The 14,404-nt window shown below is 39.7% G+C and overlaps 1 protein-coding gene across 6 annotated transcripts in view; it reads right to left on the minus strand.

The window, feature by feature from the left end:
* Positions 1-14,404, minus strand: part of AAS (Pyridoxal phosphate (PLP)-dependent transferases superfamily protein) — a 526,642-nt gene that overhangs the window by 386,477 nt on the left and 125,761 nt on the right. For all 6 annotated transcript variants that reach the window (XR_016267022.1, XR_016267021.1, XM_089459844.1 and 3 more), the window contains one exon: positions 363-422. Coding sequence is in view for 4 of the 6 variants with exons in the window: in XM_089459844.1 (XP_089315970.1) it covers positions 363-422 (60 nt within the window). In the remaining 2 variants the exon portion in view is untranslated. The remainder of the gene's footprint in view (positions 1-362; positions 423-14,404) is intronic.

A 14,404-nucleotide genomic window follows, 5' to 3' on the forward strand; every position in this document is an offset into this window, starting at 1 on the left:
GCCTGAAGCAAACATGTGCATTCTATTTGCTTACTGCTGTATGGGAAACACAAGTTATTTGCCTCAAGTTTAAAGAGAATAATGCCCATGCTTAAGAAAAGGAATCCATTGTGTGACAAGAACACAATTCCAAACATTGAAATGCATGTGTCACTGGAATCACATGGAAGTAAAAATCATATAACAAATTGCTCTTAACTATAACCTTGTACAAAGCATATGTCGACTTCAAGTTCTTTCATCCTTAAAAGTTTCAACAAAGTCCATTCCACAGTTGAAAGCAAATAACCTATGCTTTAATTATGTTTACAGATTATCTGGAGCATATGTAGGTAAGGTCTGGTCTAACATATCAAGAATACCTGAGATATTTTTCCAAGCTCCATTAAAGGATCTACAGCTGTTGATGATGTTGTACCAACCTGAAAGAAAATAAGACCAACATTTCAATAATACAATCTGTATGGGACACTAAAAAGATGACAAGCTAAGTATTAGATAAACAAAAAAAACTAGATCAAGAAAAGCACACCTTGTTAAAAGACCATCTATTGTTAAAACCATAGTTTTTAAAACCGGAACCGGTGACCAGACCGGTCCACCTAATGAACCGGTTTACCGACCGGAACCGGTCTAACTGGGACTGGTTTGGTCTAAACGAACCGGTTTTAGAAAAATACATTAAATACTTATTTTTTAATGAAAAAAACTATTTTTAAGATTTAAAACCATGATTCCAAGCCAATAGAGACAAAATATGCAAAGATTGCTCATTTATATACCATGTAAAGGTGAATATATCAAAATGGCACCGAGTGCAATACATATCATTGACAAAATACATAAGCAATGAGGCTCTAAATGGCCTCTAGAGTGCAAAAACAAAGCCTACAAACTATGGGGCCAATGGCCTACTACAAGACACCAGTCTAGACTCTACATATATGATAATAGTAATACTATAATAGTGATCAACATTATCACTTGAAGTTGAAACTTCTCATGAGTCTCAGTCATCATGATCAAACTCAGTTGGTTGAGTCTCAACTCCCAAACTTTGCAGTCACAAACTTCTCTATTGGTTCAGTGACTTGAGTCTCAAACTTCTAAACGTATTCTACCCTAATATGCCCTATTATTTCATTTGTGTAACGGCCCATCTAAACTAATCCACTATATAAAGTTTTAAACTTTATAATAAAACAGATATGATGAACTTTAAATAATAAATATGATTAAGTTTTATAAATATAAATTTAAACTTTATAAAATATATAAATTAAACTTTATAAAATATAAATTAAACTTTATAAAACTAAACTATATAATAAAAATAAAGAAAATCAATAGAAGCACCCTTATACAAAGGGGACGCTTAAAACCTGCTGGATATTTATAACCGAGCGCATATGAGTTCAGGAAAATATCTGAGAGCGGTAAATGCGTGGAAGGCGTGTCGGGACGAGGGAAGGCGGTGGCTGCAGGTAGGAGGGCGGTCACCGCCAGGCTCGCAGATAAAAACCGGAGGTCTGAACCAAGAGAGGGGGGCAAGAACGGAGTTAGAAACCAGGAGGAGGAAATTCAGCAGTGAGAGAGGTCTGCCATTGGAAGAGCTTTAATCCGTCTGAGGTTCTGGGCACGGGGGACAGTGGGCTTCTGTGAGAAGCTTGCTGGATTGAGCAGCCAGTCTCTGCTCAGTCAGGCTGGGTGGAATTGGTCTCCCTGGGTAATTGGAGCAAAACAGCAGCAGCATCATCAACTTCACGGGATCAGATAGCAGTTCAGGTAAGTGCAAATCAAATTTTTTTATGCTTCCTGCTTTCAAGTTTATGATTACTACACATGGTATCAGAGCATAAGCTTGCTTTGAGCACTCTAATTTTTTTCAAAGTAACAGCGCCGGAACCGTGACCCAGCCAGAATTAGCCGCTGTAGTGCTAGCTTTAAAGATTTGGAGACACTATCTAGTGGGACGAAGTTTTACACTTAAAAGCGACCATCAAAGTCTACAATATTTGTTCACCCAAAGAGACTTAAATGCCAGGCAAAGGCGATGGAGTGAATTCCTAAGTGAATATGACTTCGGAATATCATACATTAAGGGAAAAGAAAATGTAGTAGCCGATGCCTTAAGCAGGAGACCTCGGATATTTTCTCTCATACCCATTAAAGTGGACTTAAGACAACGAGTACTGGATCATCTTATAAAAGACAGCTGGTATTTAAAAGTGAGAGCAAGTCTTGAGGGTAAAAGGGCAAAAGAATCTAAATTTGAGGGATATGAATTAGAAAACGATGGAATCTTACGATTCCATGGAAGGATGTATATTCCTGATGATAAAAATCTTCGAGATACCATCCTTGGGGAAGCCAACAGAGCAGTATATTGTGCTCACCCTGGAGTAGGGAAAATGTATGCGGACACCAAGAAACTCTTCTTTTGGTCAGGTATGAAGCGGGATATCACTCAATTTGTTGCAAAATGTTTGGAATCTCAGCAAGTAAAGGCAGATCATTGTCACCCAGCGGGCCTCTTACAACCCCACGACATTCCTATGTCTAGATGGGAGACCATTTCTATGGATTTTATCACTGGACTACCTCTTACTTCTCAAAGACACAATGCCATTCTGGTAGTGGTGGATAAATTAACAAAAAGCGCCCATTTCATTCCAGTAAGAGATACTTACGATGTTACTGACGTAGCTCGAGTATTCATAAATGAAATTATCAGATTTCATGGAGTACCTAAGAAGATTATATCCGATAGAGATTCGCGATTCACTTCCAGATTCTGGACTTGCATGCAAACAGCCTTAGGTACTCAGCTAAATTTAAGCACTGCTTACCATCCTGAGACTGATGGGCAAACTGAAAGAGTAAATCAAGTACTTGAAGACATGTTGCGAATGTATGTGATGGATCAGCAATCACACTGGGAAAAGTATTTACCCTTAGTCAAATTTGCATACAACAACAGTTACCACAGTTCGATTGGGATGCCTCCATTTGAAGCTTTATATGGCAGACCTTGCAGAACACCATTAAGTTGGGACAGGTTAGAAGATCGAGTGATAATAGGACCAGAATTAATCCATGAAATGGAAGCGCAGGTAAGACAAATTAGACAACGATTAAAGGAAGCACAGGATAGACAAAAGAGTTATGCTGATGCTCACCGAATTGATAGGAGGTATGAAGTAGGGGATCAGGTCTTCATCCGCATCAAACCAAATAAAAGTACTATTCGATTCGGAAAAGGGACCAAGTTGTCACCCCGATTTATTGGACCGTTTAAAGTCGTGGAAAGAGTTGGCCCTGTTGCCTATCGTCTTGCCCTGCCACCTCACCTGCATAGAATTCATAATGTATTTCATGTTTCTGTATTAAGGCATTATATAGCTGATCTATCTCATAACCTTCAATGGAAGGAATTGCAGGTATCGGACGAGGGAGTCATAACGGTCGAACCATTACGTATACTGGAACGTAGAGTTCGACAGCTGAGGAACCGCCTGGTGGACCAAGTTAAGGTCCAATGGGACAAGTATAGCCCTGGATCAGCAACTTGGGAAAATACAGAGGACATATGTCAGAGATACCCTAATTTATGTCCATTTTGAAGAACTTTACACTATGTTTAGTATATATTTACTTCACTACAATCAGAGACTCAGAAACATTTTGAATGATTATGGATAAACATGAAATTTTGTGGCATAATATATGTTTAATTCCTGCTGGTACATGGATACCAAAACAATATATGTGGTTCATTTTACTAAATTATAGTTGTTGAAGTAAAGTTAAGACAGTTGAATAAATTTTCTTCTGATAGAAATTAAGATATTATAGATCTGATTTATTTATTTATGTCAATATGATCAATGGGATAGAAATCAGGAAGTGAATACATTCTAGATGAACGTCAAAAGACATGCGTGGAATATGGCAAAATATGTTGTACTATAGTATCATAGATGAATTCATAAGGGAATAATATGTGAGTTATTTTGAATATGTTGATGCACATTTTACAAATGCATGGATAAGCGTCTGATTGCAGGTAATAGACAGTTACCGGGATGACCACGTGATGACAGAACCTCAGAACAATTAAAGCTCCAAGTGATTCTATGATAGGGTATTAACCCTAAATTCTACCAGGAGGGGTGGAGGTGTTGCCCACCGTTTATCCTTCGAACCCTGGAGTCATGGGAGGACTATGCGGATCACACTCCCCTAGACGTGTGATGATGACTGTCGGATGCCTACTGGGAATCAGGTCGGTATAGCCGACGCTGTCACCTTAGAGTTTATGAATGGTCAGGTCAGTAAAACTGATGCCATGGCATACTCCGGTAGAGGACGGATAGGATGGGAGCAGAAGAGATTAGGAAGGATAGGATGATTTTAGAATAGCTTGGGGACCTGGATAGAAAAGTCATGTCCATTAAAACCTTAAACCTAAAACTCTAACTTCGGGACGAAGTTTTCAGAAGGGGGAGTGTATGTAACGGCCCATCTAAACTAATCCACTATATAAAGTTTTAAACTTTATAATAAAACAGATATGATGAACTTTAAATAATAAATATGATTAAGTTTTATAAATATAAGTTTAAACTTTATAAAATATATAAATTAAACTTTATAAAATATAAATTAAACTTTATAAAACTAAACTATATAATAAAAATAAATAAAATCAATAGAAGCACCCTTATACAAAGGGGACGCTTAAAACCTGCTGGATATTTATAACCGAGCACATATGAGTTCAGGAAAATATCTGAGAGCGGTAAATGCGTGGAAGGCGTGTCGGGACGAGGGAAGGCGGTGGCTGCAGGTAGGAGGGCTGTCACCGCCAGGCTCGTAGATAAAAACCAGAGGTCTGAACCGAGAGAGGGGGGCAAGAACGGAGTTAGAAACGAGGAGGAGGAAATTCAGCAGTGAGAGAGGTCTGCCATTGGAAGAGCTTTAATCCGTCTGAGGTTCTGGGCACGGGGGACAGTGGGCTTCTGTGAGAAGCTTGATGGATTGAGCAGCCAGTCTCTGCTCAGTCAGGCTGGGTGGAGTTGGTCTCCCTGGGTAATTGGAGCAAAACAGCAACAGCATCATCAACTTCACGGGATCAGATAGCAGTTCAGGTAAGTGCAAATCAAATTTTTTTATGCTTCCTGCTTTCAAAGTTTATGATTACTACAATTTGGTGCTTCACATGGCTTCACATGGCTTTACATGGCCTCCTATCCCAGCCAAGTGTTGCTTGAACTTGTTAATACCCCCTCCTTGAATGGATTTTTGGCAATATTTGCAGATCATTTTGCCATCAATCATATCACAATGAGCCCATGCAGTATCTCTGGCTTTTGGAGACATGATGACTACCTAGATGGTAGATCATAGAAGTGAGAAGTTTATAACACATAAAAAAAATTAATTCATGGACAGCAGTCAAATGAGGAATTTTCAAGTGCAAATCCTTACCTGGAAATGCAAACTAGCTTCCTTAGCCCCCTCTTGAAGATGGCAACTCCACTGACAGCTACACACTATCTCCAAAATAGCTCCAACTCCAACTACTTCAGCAAAAACTCAACACTCTCCAAGCTCACAAACACTCCAAATCAGTTGTGTGAGACAAATGAGAGTGAGAGGGGCCTCTTATAGGCTTGGAGAGGGTGTTTTCCCTACACCCTTATTTCCCCCCCAAAACCCCTAAACCACAATCAGAAATACGCTTTTTGCAAGTTACGGTGGGCATGCCTAAAACCGGCCGGTTTAGGACGGAACCGGCCAGTTTGATACAAACCGGCCGGTTTAGGACGGAACCGGCCGGTTTGATACAAACCGGCCGGTTTTCACCGGTTAGGGCAAAAAATTGGCGAAATGGCCTTCCCAACCGGGTTTTTTTGGCCGGTTTAGACCGGCGGCCTTGCTAACCGGCTAATTAGACCGGTAACTAGTTTTTCAAAACGGTTTTGAAAACTATGGTTAAAACAACAATGTAGAAGACCGACCAGTATATATTTCAAGGGCTAAAACATTAATTATGAATACCGACCATAGCTACAAAATTCAACACTACTTAGCTAGGGAGGTATTCGTAATGACTAACTAGATGTTCTCATGTTGACAAATTTCTCTAAGAAAAGGTTATAAAAAATCCAATTACCATAATCTGGTCAACAACTATGACGCATGGTAAACCAAGTTACCATAATTTGGTCAACAACTGTGACATGTGGTAAATCAATAGCATCAATAGGTTACCATCATCTAGTCAACAACTATGACACATGGTAAACCAACAGCATCAATAAGTTACCATAATCTGGTCAACAACTGTGACACATGGTACATGTTTAGAATCAACTAGTCACCATGACTTTGGTCAGCACCTCTGACCCATGGTATACGTACTAGCCTTGGTTCACCATCATCCTAGTCAATATCTCTGACTCATGATGAAATCCTAGGGACACACTCAATTCATTTGAGAAATCTGGTCCCAAATCTAAAAGCCTCATTCTAGGCCATGATACTAAAGGAACTCATTCATCCTATCTGGAGAGTAATTTGAGCCTGATGCTAAAAGGCACCCACTCAACTAAGTGATATTGGGCCTCTGGGACCATCCTTCCTAATCTGGTCAATATACTTGACACAAGAAGAATGATTATCCTTTGTTGGACCATTCTCCCTATTCTGGTCAACATAGTTGACACAGGGAGAATGTTTGTCCATGATGCTATCTCATCAGCACTCCTTATAACTAAGGGAAGCATTCTCAACAAGTCCAATTTTATCCCTAAAGTATAGAAAATTTGCTTTGGACAAACACTTTGTAAGAATATAAGCAATATGCTCATCTGTGGAGATGTACTGGAGCTTCACTGGTCCCTTATGCACCATGTTACAAATGAAGTGGTACTTGATCTTGATGTGCTTCAACTTGTCATGGAAAACTAGATTCTTTGTAAGCTTCACACATCTTTGATTGTCACAATATATTACGGTCAATTCGAGCGCCTGATCAAATAGTCCTATGAGTAACTTCCAAAGCCACACTGCTTCACAACTCATCTACTTGGGTAATGCTGAGTGTAACAGATGTCTACTTCCTACTCATCCACGAAATCATAGCGGAGCCCAAACTGAGGCAACCTCCAGATGTACTCTTTCTATCTTCAACACTCCCGGCCCACTTTGCATTTGTATAACTCCGCAATTGTATATCATCGTTTAAGACATATGTCAAACCATAATCAACTGTATCACAGAAATACTTCAATACATGCTTTGCTGCAATCCAATGACCATGTCTTGGTTCCACCTGGAACAGGTTCAAAGTATTTACTGCAAAGTAAATGTCTAACTATTAACCAAATACATCAAGGAGCCAATCAACTTCTGGTACATGGATGGATCTACCAAATATGACTTAGAGTTTCTCAACTTTCTTATATTTGTCACCATGGGAGTTGTCATAGATTTACAGTTCATCATTCCAAACTTTTGCAGGATCTTGATAATATACTTTCCTTGACCAAAGAAGATTTCACCAAGCTTCTACCATACTTCTAGTCCCAAATAGTAGTGCATCAATCCAAGATCCTTCATATCGAATTTCGAAGCCAACTCCGTCTTACGCCGAATAATGAGATGCTCTACACCTGTCAGAAATAAGTCATCAACATACAATAATAGAATCATAGTTTCATTCTTCTCAACCTTAATATAAAGATTTGGATCAGCATCACCTTTGGAGAAATCGAGTCTTGTCAGGTAGCTGTCAATTCGAGAATACCAGGCTCTAGGTGCTTGCTTAATTCCATACAAGACTTTCTTCAATCTAAAACGTGAGACTCTTTCCCATGAACCTCAAAACCTTGAGGTTGTCGTATGCACACTTCTTCCTCAATCACAACATTGAGGAAAGAGTCTTTACATCCATTTGAGGTAAATTCCAACCCATAGAAGAAGCAATAAAAATAATAGATCTAATAGTAGTGTACCTGGAAATCGAAGCATAAGTCTCATCGTAATCTTCTCCCTCTTTCTGGGAGAACCCTCTAGCCAGAAATCTCACCTTGCTTTTGTCAATATTACATCCATTGAATGCTTGATCTTGTATATCCATTTGGAGGTTACCACTAACTTCCCTTCAGGTCTAGGCACAATCTCCCATACATCATTCTTCATAATCGATTGGTATTCTTCCAACATCGCATCCTTCCAAACTTGCTAGCTAGTTGCTTCTTCATAGGTGGAAGGTTCAAAATCAATGAGATTAGTCATCAATGTTGCATATCCAAAATACCTCTTCGGTCTCTTGCTTTCCTTGAAGGTGCCACGTGGTGCTGCATGTCCTTCTGCTTCCTGCAAAGTAGATCTAAGCCAAGTTAGCCTTTTCCTGATTTCAAGAACAACAACTGGGTCCACTGGATCGCTAGGCCCTTCTGGCTCTTCTTGATGATCTATGGGATGTTCTGAAGGATTGGATGGACCTGAACCTTCTTCCTTGAGAGCTTCATGTTCTTCGTCATCATCAAAGTCCATGGGAACTTCTTTAGACTTCCAATAGACAACATTCTCATCAAAGGTCACGCCCTTGCTGACTTCAACCTGTCTTTGTCTAGGAACATAGACTCTATAGGCTTTTAATGACATTGTATCCAATGAATATTCATTTCGTTCCCAAAGGCTCCAGTTTCTTCCTTTTGTCTTTGGGTACATGTATGTAAACTAGACACCCAAAGATTCTCAAATGTCCAACCTATGGTTTTTGTCCGGTGAACACTTCTTCAAGAGTCTTGTCTTCCAAAATTCGATGAGGACTTCTATTTTGAATATAGATTATTGTCATTGATGCTTCAGTCCATAAAAGCATAGGCAAGTCTTGATCATGCATCATTGCCTTAATAGATTCTTCAATGTTTTTGTTCTTTCTTTCAATAACTCCATTTTATTGTGGATTGTAAGGGACTATCAACTCCCTCTTAATCCCATCTTCTTTACAAAAGGAAACGAGTTCCTTGGAAGTATATTATCCTCCATTATCTGATCTCAAAATCTTGATTTTCTTTCCCTTCAAGTTTTCCACTTCAACCTTAAATTCCTTAAACTTGTTGAAGATTTCATCCTTTGTCTTCATTAAGTAAATCCATGTCTGACAAGAGAAGTCATCAATAAAGGTTACATAGTACAATGAGCCTCCAAGAGATTTCAATGGGATTAGACCACATACATCCGAATGAACTAGATTCAAATTTTCCTTGGACCTATTGACCACTAAAGTTGCATTTAAAGATTTGTCAAAGATTCCATGAACAAAGTACACTTAAAGCATTCCAGCACCATCATATCAGTAAAAATTCCAGATTTCATCAGGGCTTTTAAGCCCCTTTCTTCTTCTCATCATTATATTTTTTCAGATTCCACGGCCTTGTAAGGACATCGTAAAATGACTCAAGTATGATGAAAGAGAGTCATGTAATAGGCCTAGGTAGCTTATGACTTTACTAGCAAGTGAGTACACTCTAGACAGTTTTTTTCCTTTGTTAAATATTTTTGTTTTTTGAAACTTATAATTAGTTGAGTTTTTCTCCCAGATATACCCCAAAGCTAGAGTGCGACTTGATGGTAGAGTCTTAGGTGAGTCTTAGTGTCTAGAGTCAATGTATATTACCATACTAGATCATCTCTCAAGTTTCGCGGAATTTGGTTAAGTCTAAGTGTTATTTTTTAATTATTAAAAATTCCCCCCATGATCTGAGTTGACTCAACTCCCGGATTTAACCAAGATCTTTTACTTTTGTGATGTTGTTAGAATTGCATTTAAAAGATCATAAAGGAACATATATGCATGATGTAAAGAAGAGGGAACATGACAAGAATCAGCAACATAATACACAAGACGTTGATAACGGAGTTCGTCCAAGAGGGACTACGTCTCCGAGCCCCAGTGTTAAGATGGTGTAGGCCGCTGCATTAAGTTCTAGAAAGAGTGATGATGTACATGCATGTGTTTTCTCTATCATACAAGGAATATGCCCTCACGCAGGAGTGGCTCCACAAGATGTTCCGTTGTAGGAACTCTCATTCACAAAAGGACTCCTATCAGCGTGACATAATTTCACGTATGATAATAATGAGCATCCCGCCAACATGGCATCAAAGGGATCTCAATTCAAACATACATGGCAACACATGAGTATCCCGTCAACATGGCAACAAAGGGATCTCAATCAAAACATGACAATAAGTACATCTCACATCAAGAACAAAACAAGATCCCACATCAAACATCAAACAGGGATCTATACAGCACAATGCATCTCAAGCAAAGAGACAAGAAGTACATATTCGTACTGCATATACCTCACATCAAGGAGTTATCTAAAGAAGAGGATGATAAACTATTGGATTTGGCTACACCATCAATCTTGTGGCATCGAATATCATGGAAAACACTGCTCGCACATTGAATGCTGACACCTGCACTCCACTTTGAAAAGTGGCTGAAAAATGGAATGATCAAATGGAAAATCTGATTACACCATCAGATTCGTGGTGTCGAATAGTGTAAAATCGACTGTCAAATTTCTGAATTCTGACAAAGTGAAAATATGGGGCTACAAGAATCTTTTAGATTCCCCCTAGATTCCTTAAAGATTCCCTCCTCCGGGTCATCTAAAGATATGCTGCTTAGATCAAAATTTTGTTTGCGCCATCAGGTTCATGTCGCTGAGAGGTGTAGGATTGACATAAAGTTTGTCCAATTTGGACACTGGCAAAATTTCGCCCTCCTGAAAATTGGGCTCAATCATGGTTCTGCCTACCTCTTCTCCACGCTCATGGTTCCACCTACAATTAATTAAAAAAATGGTCTTGAATTCCGTGCTCTGCCTTCGGTGCTCCGTTTTGTCCCCCATGCAAATGAATTGAAGGGTTTTTATAAATGTGGTTGGGCGGAGTTAACAACGACGCTGTTGTGGCACATTGGTGGTGGAGGTGTTTAGGAAGGTGGAGGTTCTGGGTTCCAAACACGCTCCCACTTTTTTTAAACATAGGCGCGTGTTGATTGTTGTAACCGCCGTTTAATATGGATGGTGTGATATTATATGTTGGAGTGGTATATGTTGTGTGTTGCGTGGGCACCCGAGCGGTGGGCCGGTCATTCTTGTCGAGCGAGTTCAAACCCCGCTGCCCACGGTGTAATGAGACAATGGTTATGGTGGTTGGGGCGTCGGCTGGGTCCACCAGAGGTGGCCCGCCCACCCCATATATACTATATGTAATGTTACGTATTGTGATATGTGGGTTGGGTGGTCGGAGGTCCGGCGAGGTCATGGCCGCCGGCCTATTTAATACATTTTTTACTGTGACGGTTGGGGCCAGCGGGGGTCACGACCTATCAACCCTTTTTTCTTAATACATGGTTTTGGGTTCGATGGAGGTGGCGGGGGTCACGGCCTGTCAACCCTTTTTTTTAATACATGGTTTTGGGTCCGATGGAGGTGGCGGGGGTCATGGCCCGCCACCTAATTTAATATTTTTTTATTTTGTTTATAATAATAAACAATTTGTTGATTTTGTCTAATATAAGGGATATTAGACAAATTAAGTATCCAACAAATTTGCCTACTCCTTGGGAGCTAGATTCCATGTCCGGGACCATTAAACCTGGCCCACTGCCCAACTTTGACCGGAACTTTGACTGGCTCTTTCTCCCTCATACGAGCTCGGAATTGAGTGTCATTCACACTGTTGGAATTAGGGCGACGAACACTTCGATCTAGTGCTTGTTTGGGAGCGTTTTGAGCACTTTGAATTTTGACCCTTTCTAAGTCCTTTGGGACTTCTGCATGTGTCTGGAGCCACCTAGATCACCCCGAGACAAGATTTCCAATAAATTTTGATGTAAGATGTAATAGTGTTGTCTAGAGAAGTTGTAGGGGATATGAGTACTCAAAATTAGACCTCTACACCTCAACTTTCTACTAAGACCACATTTTGAGTTTAATGCCCTAAGTTAGATAATAATAGAAAATGATGAAGTTTAACTTAACAGTGAATTCATAACCAGAATTTACAATTTATAGAAGCTCTAAATTTGGAAAATTAACTAAATTTTAACGAAATTTATACTCAAAATATCCTGAGAAACTAAAATTCTACCATTCAGTTGCAAGTACTTACCTAAAATTTTGTTTGAAGTTGTTTCTGGACTGTTGTTGCCCCAAATTTAGTCCTGTTACCAAAGTGACCAAAACCTTACAACAAATCAAATACAATGTATACAGGGCTCCAACCTGTTGCCAAGCACCAACTTGGACTTTTTATGAGGCTCCAACCTCTAGGGCACCAACCCTGTCTTGTCAAGGCACCAACCTTGGATTTAGGAGCACCAACTCCAAGGACACCAATCCTTCCAATTCTGAGGCACCAACCCCAAGGGCTCCGACCCTATCTTGTCAAGGCTCCAACCTTGGATTTAGGAGCACCAACTCCAAGGACACCAATCCTTCCAATTCTGAGGCACCAACCCCAAGGGCTCCGACCCTATAGTTTTGCTTTGTCAAGAAATGTTTTGATTGTATTACACTGCTCTCAAAATCTTCTTCACTGTGTTTTGTCAATCTACAGCTTCATTGCTACATCAATGACAACCTGTCTTCATATGAAGGAGTCTTCACAATTCTTCATATTGCCCAAACAGAGTCTGCAAAGTTACCTCATGATGATTTCAAATAGCCATCATGATCTACAATAGTCTTCACACAACTTCAATGTGTCTACAATGAACTGCACTAAGCTCTGCACAAAAACAACTCTCTGTTTCAAGCCTTTGTTCTCACTGTCACGGTAAATGCTTCAGGAGTGACTGCTTCAAGAGTGACTTCTTTAGAGGAGTGACTGTCGCGGTTTCATATTGTGTGTTCAATTAAAAACAATCCTCTTCATACTCAGATAATCTTCTTAGATCTACAAAGCGTCTTTTTGAACTGTTATCTCAATCACTGTCAAACACAGGTCCGAGCTTTTCAATAAATAACCCAGTCAACAAAATGTTCGACCTTCGGCTTCCTTCTTCACTCGCTCGACCTTCAACTTCCACTTTCGTTCACTCGACCTTTGGCTTCCTTTCTTCTTCCGGTGGACCTTTCAGCTTTCTTTCTATTGTTCCATCAGCTTCCTCTGTCTCTTCAAGTTCACGAGTTGTGAACTTCTTTATGCTCTATTTTTATGCCCGAGATAGATGCATAGAACTGAAGCGTTTTAACTCGTTTTTATATGATGTTCACCAATACTCAAAAGACACGTTCATTTGGAAGGAGGCCGACTTGTATATTAAAAATATATATCGGAGAGTCTTTTATCCATAGACTTGATTATTCACAGAAACCATATAAGAGTTGTTATACCCACATGGAGGTCCCACATGCCATGTCATCACCTTTAATTCCGCAATCGCAATTTCATGAGAATCGGAGTCATCCTGCAATCGCAACTTCATAAAAATCGGAGGTTTTACAAGTGTGCACATGCACTGTCTTCCGATGGAGTGGATGCGATATTCAATGAACTGTTTTTAATGAATCCATCGGGTCCACAACTCTATCGCAATCGAAGGTTTTACACGTCATCCCTTTGAAATCTTGCGATTCAACAGATGCGATATTACATTAAGTTATGTTATAGTGTTGTAGTCGGGTCCGCAATAATATCACAATCGCAGTTTTTAATGTGACATCCCTTTATAACTTGCGATATGAAAGTTCCGATAGGCGGATGCGATATTACATTAGGGTTGTTACCATACACTGATCGGGTCCACATATTATATCGCAATCGGAGTTTTAATGTGACAAGCTTTAATAACTTGTGACGCGAAGGTTCCGATACGATTTCTTCGATAACTCTGTTTATGCTCTTCTGTTGTTTTCTTCCTATCGGTTCTTCTTGGGCATATGTTACATGCGATACTTCCAATATGGCTGCTCCAATGTTTTCTTCTTTACTCCTCTGATATCGCTTTTGCTCTTTGTTCTTCTGGTAGCACTTACCCTTGGGCATATGCGATAACCTGCTTCCTTGATGGCTTCTAATGAACTCTTCCTCTTATTCTTTGGCTTCATGGCTTCTCCCCTTTACTCTTTCTCTTTCTCTTTTGATGGCTTCCGATATCTTTCCTCCTCGGTTCCACTGTTTCTATTATGTCTGTATTCAATCCTTGGATTCTCCATGAGCAGTATTATGATCAATGGGCATCAATAGGAAACCACACGTCACAGGAATTTTCCATCACAAACACTGCCATATTGACATCAATGACAACCTAGATTAACAAACACTCTGTTACAAATGTATTTGAGAAGGGACATGACATTCACAA

This window comes from Pinus tabuliformis, chromosome 7 (assembly GCF_031772625.1).
Source record: "Pinus tabuliformis cultivar Carrire ecotype Pingquan chromosome 7, CPIR1, whole genome shotgun sequence".
Classification (NCBI taxonomy): domain Eukaryota; kingdom Viridiplantae; phylum Streptophyta; class Pinopsida; order Pinales; family Pinaceae; genus Pinus; species Pinus tabuliformis.